We start from the raw sequence: 19,742 nt of genomic DNA, 5'->3' as shown, positions 1-19,742 counted from the left end.
GCAGCTGACCAGACAGCAAATATCTAATCTAATAAAGCAACAGAACGAAATCTTTCTGAGGCTCAGTTCAGAGCTTTGGTTATAAAAATTCTTACAGACCTAACAGCAGATCTTGAACAAGATGGGGAAGGAATGAAGGCTAGTCCTGCTGAAATGAACAAAAACACATATGAAACTAGTGGTGAGGGCAAGAAAACCAGGGATCAAATCAACAAATCGGAACACAGGGAAGGAACAAACAGTCAACCAGTGCAGAAAGAGGAAACAAGAAGTGAGGAAAATGAGGAGAAGCTCAGAAACTTATCGGACAGCTATAAATGGGCCAACATCTGAATCACAGGGCTGCCAGAAGGTGAAGAAGAAGAACTAGAAATTGAAAAATTATGTGAAACAATAATGAAGCAGAACTTCCCTAACTTGGGGAAGAAAATAGACTTACAGGTCCAGGAAGCACAGAGAGTTCCAAAAAACTGGACCCAGGGAGAACCACACCAAGACACATTATAATCAAAATGTCAAAAATCAAGGATAAAGAGAGAATCTTAAAAGTAGCAAGAGAGAAGAAGAGAATCACATACAAAGGGGTCCCAATAACACTCTCAGCTGATTTCTCAAAAGAAACTCTGTAGGCAAGAAGGGACTGGCAAGAAATATTTAAAGTAATAAAAAGCAAAAACCTACAACCACGATTACTCTATCCAGCGAAACTGTCATTCAGAATAGAAGGGCAGAGAAAGTTCTTCCAGGACAAAGTAAAACTGAAGGAGTTCATCAGATTCAAACCACTGTTATATGAGATGTTAAAGGGACTTGTTTAGAAGGAGGATCAAAACTATGAATATTAAAGTGAAAACTGTATCACAACAACCAACAACAGAAGCTAGGGAACCAAAACAAAGGCAGACTAAGTAGGCAACAAGAGTGGGAAAAGAATTATATGTATGGGGAACATTTGGGGAGGAGGTCAGCAGGGAGGGGGAGGGGTAAAGGGAGGGAGATGGTACAGGAATTAAGAAGCATAGTAGGAGGGAGTGGAGTAGATAGGAAGATGTTGAGAAGAACTATATGCACAACCAATGGACATGGACTAAGGGGGGGGACAACTGGAGGGAGGGGGTCATTAGGTGGAGGGGAACAAAGGGAAAAGAAATTGGGACAACTGTAATAGCATAATCAATAAAGCATATTAAAAAAAATAGATCAATTCCTCTAGCCAGAGTAACATAAACATTCATATTAAAGGACTATTTACCTCAATTAACTAATACCCAATATAATATTTCTCACTCTTAACAAAAAATCACAAGACATGACAAAAGTCGACCAAAAACAGAGTCTGAAGGGTGAGAATCAGACTCAGATATTACACGGACATGGGAATTGTCCAACAGAAAATTTTAAATAACTATGATTAACTGGTTAAGGCCACTAATGGAAAAAGTAGACAACATGCAGTAAAAGGTATATAATGTAAGCAGAGAGACAAAGTCTGAGAGAATCAAAAGGAAATGCTAAAAAACTAAATACTGAAACAAAAATAAAGAGTGCCCTTCATAGGCTCAGCAGTAGACTGGTTACAGTCTAGGATAAATCATTTAGCTTGGAGACAGGTCAATAAAAACTTTCCAAAGTGAAATACAAAGAGAAAAAAAAAGAATGAAGAAAAAAAAAAAAGAACAAAACATCCAGAAAGTGTGGATATAAGGAAAAATCAGAAGAAGAAAACAAGAGCATAAGAAGTATTTGAAGTAATGGCATAAAACTCTCCAAAATTAATATATAGTATCTAAAGACAGGGAACTGAAAAACACAATGACAGAAATCAAAGATCTAAGTAAATAAATATTCCATGCTCATAGATTGAAAAACATCATATTGCTGAGATATCAATTCTTCCCAATTTGATCTAAAATTGAATGCAAACCCAATTAAAATCCCAGAAAGCTATTTTTATAGATATCAATAAACTGATTCTAAAGTTTTCATGGGAAGGCAAGAGACCCAGAATAGCCAATACAAGTTCACTGTAAAGTTACAGCAGCTCTTTCAAACAGCGTGACTTGACAAAAGAATAAACAAAATAGACCAATGAAACAGAATGAAGAGCCCAGATACACACAAATACAGGCGACTGATCTTTGATAAAGGAGCAAAGAGAAAGGGCAGTCTTTCGACAAATGGTGCTGGACATTGTTTATAATCGCCAAGATATAGAAGCAGCCTAAGTGTCTATCAGTAGATGAGTGGATAAAACAACTATGGAACATTTATACAAAGGAATACTACTGGGCCATAAAAAAGAAGAAAATTTTACCCTTTGCGACAATATAGATGGACTTGGAGAATATTATGCTACATAAAATAAGCCAGTCAGAGAAAGACGAATACCATATAATTTCATTTATATATGGAATATAATGAACAAATTCAACTAACAAGAAAAATAGAGACACATTCATAAAGAGCAGGATGACAGCTATTGGGTGGAGGGAGGTTAGGGTGTAGAAGGATAGGTCAAAAAGGAAAAAGGACTCATGGTCACAGACAACAGTGTAGTAACTGTAGGGTGGGAGTATAAGGGGATTAAATGGTAATGGAAAAAATACAATAAAAAAATTTTTTTAAAGACTAAAAAAGGGTGCTAGAACTATTTGAGGATGTCCATTCACAAATTAAGTGAACCTAAATACATACTTCACATATTTCACAAAAATGAACTCAACACAGATCATTGACTTTAAGAATAAAATACAAAAACGATACAACTTCTAGAAGAAAACAAAGGAGAAAAATATGTGCCCTTGGGTTTGGTCTGACTTTTTAATTACAATATCAAAAACACAATCCATGAAAGAAAAAGTTTGCAAGTTGAACTTTATCAAAACTTAAAATGTCTGCTCTGCGAAAGACACTGCTAAAATGTATGAAAATACAAATCACAGACTGGGAGAATATATTTGCAAAACACATATCTATCTGATAAGAAGCTGTATCCAAAATACACAAAAAATTTCTTAAAACTCAACAATAAGTAAAAAAAAAATAATTGAAAAACGGGCAAAAGACCTAAATAGAAACCTCACCAAAGAAAACATCCAAATGGCAAATAAGCATATGAAGAGATGTTCCACATCAGTTTCCATTGAAGAATTGCAAATTAAAGCAATGCGATATCACTATACACCTATTACAATGGCTAAAACACAAAAATCTGACAATACCCAATGCTAACAAGGATGTGAATCAATAGAAACTCATTCATTGCTCGTGGAAATGCAAAATGACACAGTCACTTTGGAAGAGAGGTTGGCAGTTTCTTATAAAGCTAAATATAGTTTTACTATATGATTCAGCAACTGTGCTCCAAGATATTTACAGAACTTATTTGAGAGCTTATGTCCACACAAAAACCTGCACAAGAAAGTTTATAGCAGCTTTATTCACAATTGCCAAAAAAAAAGTAACCAGGATATCCTTCAATAAGTGTATGAATAAACACAGTGGTACAACATATGATAAACTATTATTCAATGCTAAGAATAAATGAGCTATCAAGGTATGAAAATACATGAATGAACCTTAAATGCACATTGCTAAGTGAAAGAAGCCAGTCTGAAAAGGCTGTACAATGTACAATTTAAATTATATGACATCGTAGAAAGGCAAACACTACCTCAGACAGGTTATCAAAGTCAAAATCAACAGTGATAAATCATATTGATAGTGTGGTATATACCTATGATACCCTGGATATATATGCACCCTAAAATGGTACTTTATGTCTTTGGTATTTCTCTCAGAAACATATTACTCAGTCTAATCGTGAAAAAACATCAGACAAACCCCTACTGAGAGACATTCTACAAAATACCTGATCAGTACTCAAAACTGCCAAGGTCATCAAAAATAAGGAATCTGAGACTTCCCGTCAAGATGGAGGCCTAGACAGACACGCTGCATTTCCCTCCACAACTAAGAAGGAATACAACTACCTCAAAACTAGAGAAAACCAGGAATTCCAGAAAATCAAGCTGCATGGAAGTCCAACAAAGATATAAAGAAGAAATACTCAGATAGGCAGGAAGGGCAGAACTGAGGCAGAGAGGATGCAGTGTGGTGGTGGCAGCAGCTGCAGCAGTGGCAGGCTGGTGGAAAGTGCAGTCATATGTTTTAAAAAGTCAGGAGGGACACCTGGGGAGCACTTTCAGCACCAGGTCAGACCAAGCAGCTCACGGTTCCAGCGCCAGGGTAATTAAAGCCTCATTGCTTCTGACTGTGAAAATCAGTGGGGGTTGGGGCAGAAGAAGAAACTGCCAGTTTCTCAGCAGAGTCCATTTGTTTAAAGGGCCCCCATGGTCCTAGAACATTGGCAAACCCACCCACTCAGGAACGATGGCCAGGGCAACAGCTAGAGAGGCACCAGTCCCATACAGAAGTGGGAGAAGTGTCTGGAAAAGGGGTGAATGCTGAGCAAGCAGCACTGTTCCCTCTCAGACCCCTCCCCCACATACAGCATGACAACGTGGTGAAATGGGTCACCCAGTACTGATGAATACCTCAGGCTCCACCCCTCACAACATGACAGGTGCGACATCTCTACCTAAGACACAGAGGCAAACAAACACAGGAGCCTGTCAAGATGAGGAGATACAGAAGTATGGCCCAAAAGAGGGAACAGATCAAGGTTCCAGTGGGAGAACTAAGCAACGAGGAGACAGCCAACCTAACAAATGAGGAGATAGCCAACCTAACAGATGCAAAGTTTAAAACACTGGTGATAAAGATTCTCACAGACTTGGCAGATATGCTTAAGTATGGCAAACGCATAAGGGAAGAAGTGAAGGCTATGTTAAGTGAAATGAAGGAAAATCCACACTAAACCAATGGTGAAGGAAATGAAACTGGGGTTCAAATCAATAATTTAGAACATAGGGAAGAAAAAAAGTCAACCAGTACAGAATGGGGAAACAAGAATTGAAAAAAATGAAGAGAGGCTTAGGAACCTCTGTGACAACTTTAAACATGCCAACATCCGAATCATAGGTGTGCCAGAAGCAGAAGAGGAAGAGCAAGAAATTGAAAGCTTATGTGAAAAAATAATGAAGGAAAACTTCCCAAATTTGGTGAAGGAAATAGACACACAAGTCCAGGAAGCACAGACAGTCCCAAACAAGATAGACCCAAGGAGGACCACACCAAGACACATCATCATTAAAATGCCAAAAGTTCAAGAGGAAGAGACAATCTTAAAAGCAGCAAGAGAAAAGAAGAAAGTAACCTACAAAGCAGTGCCTAAAAGACTATCAGCTGATTTCTCAAAGGAAACTTTGCAGGCTAGAAGGGACTGGCAAGAAGTCTTCAAAGTGATGAAAAGCAAGGACCTACAACCAAGATTACTCTTTCCAGCAGAGCTACTATTTATATTGGAAGGGCAGTTGAAGTGCTTCCCAGACAAGATCAAGCTAAAGGAGTTCATTATCATCAAGCCATTATTGTATGAAATGTTAAAGGGACTTTTTTAAGAAAAAGAAGATCGACACTATGAACATTAAAATGACAAAAACACAACTATCAATGACTGAATCTAAAAAAAACAAAAACAAACGAAGCAAATAACCAGAACAGGAACAGAATCACAGGTATGGCAATCATTTGGAGGGTTATCAGCAAAAGGAGAAAGGGGAAGAAAGGGGGAAATGGCGCAGTGATTAAGAAGCACAATAGGTAGGTAAAAAATAGACAGGGATATGTTAAGAATAATATAGGAAAGGGTGAAGCCAAATAACTTACATGCATGACCCATGGCCATGAACTAACTGGGGTGGGAGGGATTGCTGGAGGGAAAGGGGTACCAGGTGGAAGAGCAAAGGGGAAAAATTGGGACAACTGTAACAGCATAATTAGTAAAAATATACTTAAAGATAAATAAGGAGTCTGAGATGGTCATAGCCAAGAGAAGACGAAGGAGACATGACAACTAAATGTAATATGGTGTCCTGGATGGGATTCTGGAGCAGAAAAAGTACATTAGGGAAAAACTAAGCAAATCTGAATGAAGTATAATAATAATCTATCAATATTCATTAATTGTAACAAATGTACCATACTAATATAAGATGTTTATAACAGAGGAAATTGGGTATGAGGAATGCAGGAACTTTGTACTATCTTCATAATTTGTTTCTGTAAATCTAAAAGTGTTCTAAAATACAAAATTTATTTTTAAAAACTTTTTTTATATACAAGCAATAAACAATCAGAAAATGAAATTTTAAAATTCCATTTACTATAGCATCAAAAAACAGAAAATACGTAGGGATAAATCTGACAAAATAAGCATAACTCCTATATACTAAAAATTATAACTTACTATGTGGGAAATTAAAGATCTAAGGAGAGACATATTATGTTCATGAGTAGAAACACTTGATAGTCTTTAGATGTCATGTTCCCCCACAAGCTCTTTTGTATACTTGTATGTGTGAAGCTAATTCTAAAATTGAAATGCAAAGGAACTAGAATAGCTAAAAGAACTTTGAGTAAAACAAAGTTGGAGAAATAGCACTTCCTAATTTGAGATTTAAAAGAAAGGTTAGTGTTTCAACAAATGGTGCTGGAACAATTGGACATACATATGCAAAAAAAGTAAAGTTGGATCTATATCTAGTACAATATACAAAAATTAAATGGAAATGGATCATAGATTTAAATGTAAGAACTAAAATTATAAAAACTGCTAGAAGAAACATGAGAGAAAAATTTGTTACCTTAGGCTTAGTGATTTCTTTAAAAGAACACAAAAAGCTGGATATAAAATTTTAAAAATTAATAAATTTCACTTAATCATAATCAAGAATATATGCTCTTTAAAAGACGTTGTTAAGACCATATAAAGGGAAGCCACAAACTCGGAGAAAATATTTACAAAACACATACTTGACAAAAGATATATCTAATATACAAAAAAAATTTACAACTTCATAATAGTACAAACAACTCAATAAAAGTGTGCAAAAGATTTGAACAGACACTAAGGAAGATATATGTATGGCACATAAGCACATGAACAGATGCTTGAAATTATTACTCATTAGGAAGGCAAATTAAAACCATAATACATACCTATCAGAATAGCTAAAGTTAAGATATCACAGACCATGTGTTGGTGAGGATATGGAACAACTGAAACATTCATACACCAGCGGTACAAATGTAAAATAAAATAGTATAACCACTTCGGAAAATAGTTTAATGGTTTCTTCAGAAGTTAAATATACAAGGGGGGACCCAAAAACTAGAATTAGCTTCTGGAGGGTGGGCCCCTTGTAGTATAGGCTTCTCCCACTTAGATGGGTGTTCTAGGAACCCATCTGTATCAATGTACCAGCTGACATTGTTCTGAGAGGCTACTTTTGGCATCAATGAATATTTTTGATGACTAAGCACATTTTCCCATTTCACGATGGGTGATTTGCAGCACACCTGCCCAAAAGGCACTGAGTGTTCAGCAGTGTTTAACCCAAAACGGCATGATCCCCATGTCTCACCTTTCTATTCACTGGATCTTGCCCAGTGAGACTTCTTTGTTTGTTTGTTTCCCCAATGAAAAAAGTCCTCAAAGAGAAACATTTTGCAGATGTGGAAGAGGTGAAACAAAGAAATGGCAGAAATAGTAAAAGGTGTCAAAATCAATGAGTTCAAAAACTATTCTGAGCAATGGAAAAATGTCTCGACAAATGTATTGCATCAAATGGAGAGTACTTTAAGTTTACTGTAGTTTAACCATGCAAGAATACACAATTTTTATAAATAAATTCTACTTTGGGGGTCCTCCCTCGTATATTCATCATATGATTCAGTCACTCTATCTATTCTTAGGTATTTACTCATGAGAAATAAAAACATATGTCGATACAAAGACTCATATAAAAACATTCATAACCCCCAAACTGTAAACAACCAAAATGTCTATGCAGTGTAAGCATACAATGAATATTACTCAGTGATAAACAGAAATCAACTCTTGATTATATGTGACAACATGAATAAATCTCAAAAAAATTACGGTAAGTGAAAGTAGCTTGACAAAAGAATATATACTACAGAGGAAGATGACGGAGGAGTGAGGGGAGGCTACGCTCTCGGGATCCCAAGACCCATCTGTGGTTTGGACTAATTGCAGACAGATCACCTCAGTGAGCGGCTGAACACTGGCAGGAGTCGAGCCTTTGCATTGCTGGATTAGAGAAAAACCATCTGGGAGCGACCTGTTTGGTGAGGATAGCGGAAGAAAAAGGGAAGAGATGGGATTTCTGACTGGGGTGGCTGCCCGAGCTGCGGCTGGAAGGATACAAAGGCTTTTTGGCAACCACAGGCTTCTCCAGGGGGGAGTCGGGAGGAGAGCGGATCTCTGCCTGCTGGCAGAGACAGGACTCGACCAGGTGGCACTGATGCTGGAAGACGGGGGACAACGTGCTGCTGTACAAGTGAAAACGTAATTTTTCCTCTGTATTTTTCTCTTGTGAACTGCGGAGAGGGAGGAAAAGTTTGGGGGTGATAGGACATTCTTAAAGAGCGCAGGCGCTGAAGTGCGCTTGCCCACTCCCCAACCCTACCCTTGGGTCGCAGGGGCGCGCATAGGGAAGTGCCCTCATTCACTGGCCCAGGTGCACAGGGCCGTGCATTCAGGTGCCCCTCGGACGCACCCCAACAGACATAAAATCAGTGACCCAACGGGCGCTGGGAGGGCCCACTGGAAACGCAGAAGACTGTGCGCAGTTGCCCCTGGCCAGCCTGGTGGGCGCCAGGCCAAAGTACCAGGCCGGAGCCCAGAGCACAGAGCACTTACTCAGGCTCTGCGTGTGCCCGCCCAGGCGGTGCGGGAACGGTGGGCATCTGCGGCGTGGGAACAGCGGGCAGCAGCGACTCACAGACACTTCTACTGAGCACAAGTGTCTGTGGCCCTGCCCTAAGAGGTGAGAGACCAACTCCAGGAACACGGCGCTGCAGGCCTGAGCTTAGTTCCCCGGCCTCCTTGGGCACGCACTGACGTTCTGGCGAAAAAAACACCTCCCTGGCTTCCCCGGAGCGCTACACAGCCTGCTTTCCCAGAGCGGAGCAAGGCGTAGCAGACCTGAGGCAGGCTCTCGGAAGCCTTGCATTTTGCCCTGCCGGCTACCTCGTGCACACCGCTGCTGCAAGGAATAGGAATCTCTGACCCGTCACATTAGACCAGCTGTGGACGCAGAAAAAGAAGACGACACACAAAGGCTGAACTGAGTAAAAACATTCCTTTTTTTTCTTTTTCTCTTTTTCCTTTTTCTTTTCTTCCTGAAAGAGGAGGGGAGGAGGGAGGAGGGGAAGGAAGGAAGAAAAAAAAACTATATCTCTAATCTGTTTTATATAATCTTTCCTTCTTATCCTTCTTCTTTAATTGTTGTTTGTTTGTGGGCCTAGTTTAGCCTCCCTTTGACTCTAAATAAATAGAATATAACTACTATATAAATCCAATACTATATAATTCCACTTTTCTACTATATTCTGCACTCTTCCCCTTATTTTTCTTCTATAGTTATTAACATACAATGTAAATATTACCTACTGTCTTGCACAGTCTCAACTATTATTAACCTATTTCCCCTCTCTCAAAAATCATATTTTTCCTCCCTTAAAACAACTCTTATCTATTCTTCCTATAGTGTAAAAGCTCTAAATCTCTACCTTTATATTAATACTGGCTTGTTGGCTGATGATAGCAGGATAGAGGGTGGGGGATATTTTTGAGGGTGCGGGCCTCCTGCCGGGGCTGTGTGTTTATGTTTTTAACAGCATCTCCACAAAAGAACTCAAGACAAAGTGGATAGAGTGACTCTCAATCAACTAACCAGAAGGAAGATCCTAACAAAGAGCATCTGAAATATAACCAGACAGCATAAACAAACGACATAAAGGGTACCCCAAGAACATCAGGCTCAGGAGATCAAAGAGACTGCACCACGGAAACCCCCAGGTCTCCAATATAGAACCCCATACCACAAAGGTGGGAAGGCAGAGCAGATAAATCCAAATAACAAAAACAAACAAGAAGAATCCAACATGGTAAGATGCAGAAACAACCTCTAAATGAAAAGAAAAGAGGAATCCCCAGAATGAGAGGTAGATAGAATAGACATAGCCCAAATGTCAGTCATTAAATTCAAAACAATGGTGGTGACGAAGCTCAATATACTCAACAACCTTAAAAACGACTATGACAACCTCCAAGGAAGCTACCAACAGCTCCAAGAAAATTACAAGGATCTTGTAGAGAACTACACCAGCATAAAAAGAGACATAGAAACTATCAACAAAAACCAGGAAGAAATGAAGAATGCAATCTCTGAACTGAACAACACAGTAGAATCAGCCAAAAGCAGACTAAACGAAACAGAGGATCGGATTAGTGAGTTAGAAGATAATGTAGAAAAAAAATTCTCAGATGATACAGCAAAATGAAAAAAGATTGAAAAAGTATGAAGAAGAGGTAAGGGAATTACAGGATAGCATAAGGAAGAACAATATAAGAATAATTGGAGTTAAAGAGGGATCGGAAGAACAAGGAATAGATAAACTGATAGGAGAAATAGTGACAGAAAACTTTCCCAACCTGATGAGAGAAAAAGTTATGCAAGTCCATGAAGCACAAAGAGTTCCAATGAAGAGGAACCCCCAAAAACCCACTCCAAGGCACATCATAGTTAAAATGGCAACATTCCAAGACAAAGAGAGAATCCTAAAAGCAGCAAGAGAAAAACAGCAAATAACTTACAAGGGAGCTCCAATAAGGCTATCGACCAATTTCTCAACAGGAACACTACAAGCCAGAAGGGAATGGTCAAAAATATTTCAAGCAATGAAAAACAAAGGCCTACAACCAAGAATACTCTACCCAGCAAGACTCTCATTCAAAATAGAAGGTGAAATAAGGAGTTTCTCAGATAAAGGAAGACGAAAAGAATACATCTCCACCAAACCAGCATTGCAAGAGATGCTAAAGGGAGTGTTCTAAGAAAAAAGAAGGAAAAAAAAGAGAGAGGAGAGGAACAGAGGTACAAAGGGAAATGAATAAATACATGTCAATAATAACCTTAAATGTAAATGGATTAAATGCTCCAATTAAAAGACATAGGGTGACGGAATGGATCAGAAAACAGGACCCACATATTTGCTGTCTACAAGAAGCACACCTCAAAACAAAAGATTTGCATAGACTGAAAGTAAAAGGATATAAAAAAATATTTCAAGCAAACGGATCTGAAAAAAAAGCTGGGGTAGCAGTTCTCATATCAGACAAAACGGATTTCAAAGCAAGGGCAATAAAAAGAGACAAAGAAGGACACTTCATAATACTTAAAGGAACAATCCATCAAGAAGATATAACACTGATAAACATATATGCACCCAACATAGGAGCACCCAAATACATAAAGAAAATATTAGAAGACCACAAGAAGGATATTAACAACAACACCCTCATAGTAGGGGACTTCAACACTCCACTATCAACAATAGACAGATCATCCAAGAAAAGAAACACCAAGGATATACAGGCATTGAACAACACACTAAACCACATGGAATTAACTGATATATATAGAACTTTTCACCCCAAAGAAGCAAAATATACATTCTTTTCAAAGGCACAAGGGACATTTTCAAAGCTAGACCACATAATAGGACACAAAATAAGCCTCAACAAATTCAAGAAAATTGAAATCATATCAAGCATCTTTTCAGACCACAATGCCTTGAAACTAAAAATCAACCTCAGGGAAAAAAATCAAAGACACCCAAACACATGGAGAATGAATAACACACTATTAAATCGTCGTCGGCAGCCGTCCGTCTCGAGAGACGATGGTGTAGCTTCTTAAGAGTCTATCTGCACCGCCGAGAATGGCTGTGCAGTCCGACTCGGGAGTGACACGGTATCTGTCTCCTCCCGTGTTGAATCGACATCTTGCGATGACGCTGGAGTGTCAGTGAAGCTGAAGCTACAGAGCCTGGGCAGGGTGATATGGAGGATCTGCTGTTGCCCATGCAGCAGACCCCCCCTCTCTTCGCAGCTGAAGGATCCAAGGGAAAGACGGAGTCAATACAGCTTGGGTTCAGGTGCGCCGCAGGAGTTGCCGGTGTTGACTACAACGTCAAACCGCCTTAGGGACTCCGGCTCCGGATTTTCTGTCGGGGTTTACTCCCTTAGCCTTTCCCCTGAAGAGGTATGCCGCAAGGCAGCGGAGGTTTTTTGGAGTCAGAGTTTTCCTTCTCTGATGTGCCCTGACTGGAAGATCGAACCAGCGACACTTAGCTTGCAGGCCGACGCTCAATCCACTGAGCCAAACCAGCCAGGGTCAACACTATTAAATAATGAATGGGTAAACAATGACATCAAAGAGGAAATCAAGAAATTTCTAGAAGCTAATGACAATGAACACACAACAGCCCAAAACCTATGGGACACAGCAAAAGCAGTCCTAAGAGGGAAGTTCATAGCAATACAGGTATATCTGAAAAAAACAGAAGAGCTCAAATAAAAAATCTAATCCTAAAGCTACAAGAACTAGAACAACAACAAACAAAGCCTAGGTCAAGAAGAAGAAAGGAAATCATCAAGATCAAAGCAGAATTAAACGACATAGAGTCTAAACAAACAATCCAAAAATTCAACGAAATTAGGAGCTGGTTCTTTGAAAAAATAAACAAAATCGACAAGCCTTTAGCCAGGCTCATCAAGAAAAAAAGAGAGAAGACCCAAATAAAAAAAATCAGAAATGAAAGAGGAGAGATCACGACTGATACCTCAGAAATACAAACAACTGTAAGAAATTACTACAAACAACTGTATGGCAAGAAATTTGACAACCTAGAAGAAATGAACAAATTTTTAGAAACATACAACCTTCCAAAACTGAATGAAGAAGAAGTGGAAAGTCTCAACAGACCAATAACAAAGAAGGAAATTGAAACAGTAATCCAAAATCTCCCTGCACACAAAAGCCCTGGACCGGATGGCTTCACAGGCGAATTTTACAAAACATTTAGGGAAGAACTAACTCCTACCCTCCTCAAACTATTCCAAAAAATCCAAGAAGAGGGAAAAATCCCAAACTCTTTCTATGAAGCCACTATTACCCTAATCCCAAAACCAGGTCAAGACACAACAAAGAAAGAAAACTACAGGCCAATATCACTGATGAACATAGATGCTAAAATCCTCAATAAAATTTTGGCAAACAGGCTCCAGCAATACATGAAAAAGATCATACACCATGATCAAGTGGGATTCATCCCAGGGATGCAAGGATGGTTTAATATTCGCAAATCAATAAATATAATACATCACCTAAACAAAATAAAAGACAAAAATCACATGATCATATCTATAGATGCAGAAAAAGCATTTGATAAAGTACAACACCCATTTATGATGAAAACACTCAGCAAAATGAGAATGGAGGGAGCATACCTTAACATAATTAAGGCTATATATGAGAAGCCCGAAGCCAGCATCATACTCAATGGACAAAAACTGAAAGCATTCCCCCTGAAATCAGGAACTAGACAAGGCTGTCCACTCTCTCCACTTCTATTCAACATAGTGTTGGAAGTTCTAGCCACAGCAATCAGACAAGACAAAGAAATAAAAGGCATCCAAATTGGGAAAGAAGAAGTAAAACTATCACTATTTGCAGATGACATGATAGTATACCTAGAAAACCCTATAAACTCCACTAAAAGACTACTCGATATAATAAGTGAATTTGGCAAAATAGCAGGGTACAGAATAAATATACAGAAATCTAAGGCATTTCTGTACACCAACAATAAAATATCAGAGACAGAAGCAAAAAAGAAAATACCATTTACTATAGCAACAAGAAAAATAAAGTACCTAGGAATAAACTTAACCAAAGAGATAAAAGACCTGTACACTGAAAATTATGCAACATTGAAGAAAGAAATTAAGGAAGATACAAATAAATGGAGGCAAATACCATGTTCTTGGATGGGAAGAATCAACATCATCAAAATGGCCATACTACCCAAAGCAATTTACAAATTCAATGCAATCCCTATTAAAATACCAATGACATATTTCACTGACCTAGAACAAATCCTCCAAAAATTCATATGGAACCAAAAAAGACCCCGAATAGCAAAAGCAATCTTGAAACAGAAGAACACAGCAGGAGGAATCACGATACCAGACATCAAACAATACTACAAAGCCACTGTGATCAAAACAGTCTGGTACTGGCATAAGAACAGACATATAGATCAGTGGAACAGAATTGAAAGCCCAGAAATAAACCCAGGCCTCTATGGTCAACTAATCTTTGATAAAGGAGGAAGGAACATAAAATGGAGTGAGAAGAGCCTCTTTAACAAATGGTGCTGGGAGAACTGGACAGGGATGTACAAAAAAATGAAACTTGACCACCAACTTACACCACACACGAGAATAAACTCAAGATGGATTAAAGACTTAAATGTAAGCCGTGATACCATAAAAGTCCTAGAGGAAAACATAGGCAGGAAAATTTCAGATATCACACGTAACAATATCTTCACGGATACATCTCCCAAGGTAAGAGAAATAAAGGAAAAAATAAACAAATGGGACTACATCAAACTAAAAAGTTTCTGCTCATCAAAAGAAAACATCAGCAAGATGAAAAAGAAACCAACCATATGGGAAAACATATTTGCCAATGATATCACAGACAGGGGACTGATCTCCGAAATATATAAAGAGCTTATACAACTCAACATCAAGAAAACAAACAACCCAATTAAAAAATGGGCAAAGGACCTGAACAAACACTTCTCCGAAGAGGACATACAGAAGGTCCATAGGCACATGAAAAAACGCTCAACATCATTGGCCATAAGAGAGATGCAAGTAAAAACCACAATGAGATACCACTTTACACCTGTCAGAATGGCCATCATCAACAAATCAACAAACAACAAATGCTGGCGAGGATGTGGAGAAATAGGAACCCTATTGCACTGTTGGTGGGAATGCAGACTGGTGCAGCCACTATGGAAAACAGTATGGAATTACCTCAAAAAACTAAAAATGGAACTGCCTTTTGAACCAGCGATTCCACTGCTAGGATTATACCCGAAAAATCCTAAAACCCGAATTCAAAGGAATTTATGCACCCCTATGTTCATTGCAGCACTGTTTACAATAGCTAAGTGCTGGAAACAGCCTAAGTGCCCATGATCAAAAAACTGTGGTACATTTATACAATGGAATACTATGTAGCAGAAAGAAAGAAGGAAGTCCTGCCATTTGTGACAACATGGAAGGAACTAGAGAGAATTATGCTTAGTGAAATATGCCAGGCAAAGAAAGCAAAATACCATATGATATCACCTAATACAGGAAATTAAAGAGCAACACAAAGAAACGAACTAAATAGAACAAAGAGTAGAATAGTAGTCAGTAGGGGGAAGAGGGGAGGGAGAAAAGGGGGATAAGTAAGGGAAGGGTCTAGTCAAGGAACATGTATAAATGACTCATGGACATGGACAACGGGGAGGGATATGATTGTGGGAGAAGGGATGGGCTGGGTGGGGGGAGCAATGGGGGAAAAATGGGACAACTGTAATTGAAAAACCAAAAAATAAAAGAAATTATAAAAAAAAGAATATATACTGTATGATTTTATTTATATAAGTTTTTAAAATACAAATTTCTATTACAGAAAGTAAAGCAGTGGTTTCCTAGGTAGGGAAGAGGTTACAGAAAGGCATGAGGAAACTTTTGGGAGTGATGGTTAGGGCCACTATCCTGATTGTGGTGATGGTTTTATAGGTATATATATATGTCAAAGCTGATCAAACTGAACACTTTAAACATATGTAGTTACTGCACATATTTTTCAATTATACTTCAATAATACTATTAAAACAAATGTACAATAAAAAAACTCCAATTAGACATCTATCTGTTAGAATATTTTAATAAACTAGTAAGATGTTTTCAAAGAGCTTCTAATTACATGGGAAAATGCTATGGTATACAATTAAGTGAAATTGCTCAAATATATCACTTAATATAGGATGATATTAATTACGTAGAAAGCATATATACACACACAGATATAAACATTTCTGGTTAAAAACAGATCTATATTAATAACAGTTTCCCCGGGGTTAGGGAATTATGGTAATTTAAGTTTTCTTTACACTTTTTCAAGGTTTTCTTTGTTGATGTTGTTTTATTTTTATTTTTATTTTACCTGAGATTGCAATATCCTTTTAAGCAGGAAATTAAAAACTAAATGAAGGGAAGAATTTGAGTGATTATCTATCCTGACAAGTGATTCCAATGTATGTACCAAAGACCCTTGAAAGATCAAAGAGAAGACTGGGAACTCATGAACTTGAACTACTGTTTTTCAAATGTTCATAGATGCACTGAATTTCAACCTCACTGGATCTGTAGAATCTCTTTTTTCCACATCAATAGACACTAAAAGGAAAATAAAACTACTAGCATGGAGATCTTCAAAACCTTATTCCCCTATACTTAGTGCCAATAGGCCACTTTACTGGAATTTCTTCTGCTATGGTACCAGTACAGTAGTCCCTCTCTATATCGCAGTTCACTTATCGCGGCCTCACTGTATTGTGGGATTTTTAAAAATATTATATTTAATTATTTATCGCGGATTTTTCGCTATATCACGGGATTTTGTAGTACTGTATACATATGTTGTTAAAGTTAAATAAGTTTAAGAGTATAGAATATGTTTAAGAACATAGTAGTGTTTATAAAAGTGGGCAAAAGGTTAATAAGGAAGTGGGAAAGGTTAATAAGGGACTGGAAACAGTTTATAAGGGTGTGGGAAGGGTTTATAAAGCCTTAAAAAATATATAAATACTAAAATAAATGTAAGGTTTCTACTTAGTAGATTTTCACCTTTCACGGGGGGCGGAGGGGGTGTCTAAAACATAATACCTACAATAAGTGAGGGAATACTGTATATAGGAAGGGCTAAGCACAGTACTTGACATTCAGTTAATGAATTCCATGACATGTTCCTATTTCTCTGCTATGGCTTTTCATTATATTCTAAACCACCCTTTTTCCAAGCTACTATAAAACCTATGTTTTGTGTGTTCTTACACTGTTCAGATCCCAGAATATAATTTAAGTTATAAAGGTAAATTAACAATGAAATACCAAAGTCAAACATGCTCTGTACCCAGAATAGCTTTGTAAAAGCTATTTTAATTAAACAGTGAGGCTGTCTCCAAATGTAAGATTGAGATTGCTAGAGGTTTGAGCCCTGGTTAAGTATGGCATTACCAATTTGTGATTGACCTTGGGAAAATCAATTAATGTGTGCTGAGGTTTCTACAACTGCTTCGTCATAATCCTCCCCCAAATTAAAGTCAACAAATAACTTAATTATTGTTACAAAGTAAACTACAAAAAGTCGAGTTACTTATAATAAACTATTAGTTGTTGAAGGCAATTGAGTTTACCTCAGAGAATTAGTCTGTGCTTTTTGTCTGCCAAGTTCACTTTCAGTATCCATTGCCTTTCTTGCGAGTGATTTCCTTTCCTTTTCCACGGCGGTTATGGTTTCCTTCATCAAAGTAATCTTTGACATTTGCTCCACATGTTCATCATCAAGCTATACAAGTAGAATGACAAGGTTATAACAATCACTAAAAAAATTTTTAGTGGTCTTCCTAAAGAGACACCCTCTCTTTGTAAAAACTAGTATACGATAAGATTTATATGATGAGATGATCAGATTAGATTTGAACCTTGTGGGAGGCTAAATGGACAAGGTATTTGTGGAGTAGAAACAAGAATAGTATATTCACCTACATTTTCAATTCTGGTTCAATTTGACTAGCATACAGAACTTATTTGGAAAAAAATTTCTTATTTGTTGCTAAACATTAACAAATTACAGATATAAAGTAGGATTACAAAAAACATGTGTTTCCCCTACCTACTACTTTTTTTATTCATTATAATGACATAATGCAGATGAATTTAAAAATATATTCAATTAAAATTGACAAGAGAGAGTCAAATTCCCTTAATTTTGTTTATATAGTCATATCATCTCAAATATATATTCATAGCATCTCAAGTCCCTGATGAGTAAAAAACATAATGTTTCATATTTAAATACAGTTTACATATATTTTTCTCATTAATTTTCGTTTCATCATAATTTTCTCTCTTTAGGTAGAATAATCCAATTTCTCTGTATCTTGTAATGTTATCTTTAATGAAATAGGGAGATGAAAAATTTACTAAAATCCCTGAGAATGTATCCCTAATGATTTTTTTTTAAAAGAACACACTTTGCAACCTAACATAAAGATTTTACCCACATTTTTAGAAGGAAATAAACAATGAAAAATGACAATTGATACCACATATACTACATGAAGTCTTTTAGGATTACAAACCCTATCTTTGAAAATTAAAACAGCTTCTCTGAACATAGAAAAAAAGGAAAAGGGGAAAGCCATTGACATTTTATAGCCAAAAGTGCAAAAGTTATTATTCCTTACGTTATGAACTGTACACTCCAGCTCCTCTACCCTTTGTGCCAAGTGAGCCTTTTCATTAAACGCTGTCTCTTGGGCAATCTGGTTAAAAAACAAAATCAAAGCAAAGTACTTTCAATGTCACTGCATTGTGTTTCACATATGTTCATAAGATAAAATTCTCTCAAACCTCGAGTCTTTTCCTCAGACTATCTCGTTCTGTGGTCATCCTTCGTAAATCAGTGAAGGCTAGATCTCTTTCAGTCTCCACTCGCTGGAGGATGGCATCTGCTGTTGTAGATTTAGGGGACTTACAGCTTTTCATCATTTCTCGTCGAAGTTGAGCAATTTCTTCCTGCGCCTATTATTTAAATACATAGATACACTCCTATTTAACAAGCTTTAGAACAGACATATATATAGGTATCTTATATCCAGCCAGTTAAAATTCAAACCTATTATCAATATGCATGCAGTAAGACAAGGGTATAATTTTGGCTTTATACAAATGAATGCAAATGATGCCCCTAAATGCAAATGGATTGTATAAAAATATAAGTTTGATTTACAATATCTGTGCCAAAATTTTTTTAAATTAATTTGGAGGCAGTTAATGCAAGAGAAAATGATTTACTAAGAAATATATATAGTAGACTCCACCCATTTTGTGATATAAACTTGAATTCAACACAATTCAGGTAAAATACTGGTTTAATAAATATTATAGTGTTCTAATCTTTCTGTGTATAAATATATATGCCATAGCATTATCCTAGCTACCTTATCCTGACAGAAAGAACCACCAATTCTTACTGACAACCCAACATACTTTCTACATACTGTTGAACCATCCTCGGTTCTCGATCTATTCTACACCTGCAAGATGATTTCATATGCTACTTTGTGGTGTAAGTACTTTATCTCTCTTCTTCTCTATTGTAATCACTATCTATTCAGCTAGTCTCCAAGTCTCAGAGGAATATATGTTACTTCCCAATTTCCATAACTAAGCCTTCTCCAGAATCCTGGACCTCATCTCCTGAAGTATCTTCTAAGTTATCCCTGACTCAATTATAATTATTTCCTCTCACTCTGAATAGCACTCTTTCCACTGACTATCTACTCCTTTCAACTATGCACATGGCTCCCACATCTTGAAAAACTGTCAC

At 37.3% G+C, this 19,742-nt stretch overlaps 1 protein-coding gene across 1 annotated transcript in view; it reads right to left on the bottom strand.

Annotated features, from left to right (window-relative positions):
• Window positions 1-19,742, bottom strand: part of LOC150006216 (testis-specific gene 10 protein-like) — a 106,547-nt gene that overhangs the window by 80,547 nt on the left and 6,258 nt on the right. The window contains exons 3-5 of the mRNA XM_090281514.1: window positions 18,764-18,934; window positions 18,598-18,675; window positions 17,545-17,696 (exon numbers count right to left, since the gene is read on the bottom strand). Coding sequence (XP_090137640.1) covers window positions 17,545-17,696; window positions 18,598-18,675; window positions 18,764-18,934 — 401 coding nt within the window. The remainder of the gene's footprint in view (window positions 1-17,544; window positions 17,697-18,597; window positions 18,676-18,763; window positions 18,935-19,742) is intronic.

This window comes from Furipterus horrens, unplaced genomic scaffold, assembly GCF_987537825.1.
Source record: "Furipterus horrens unplaced genomic scaffold, mFurHor1.1.pri manual_scaffold_6, whole genome shotgun sequence".
Lineage (NCBI taxonomy): Eukaryota > Metazoa > Chordata > Mammalia > Chiroptera > Furipteridae > Furipterus > Furipterus horrens.
The sequence above is the reverse complement of the archived record's forward strand: the minus strand, read 5'-3'. Positions and strand labels throughout refer to the sequence as shown.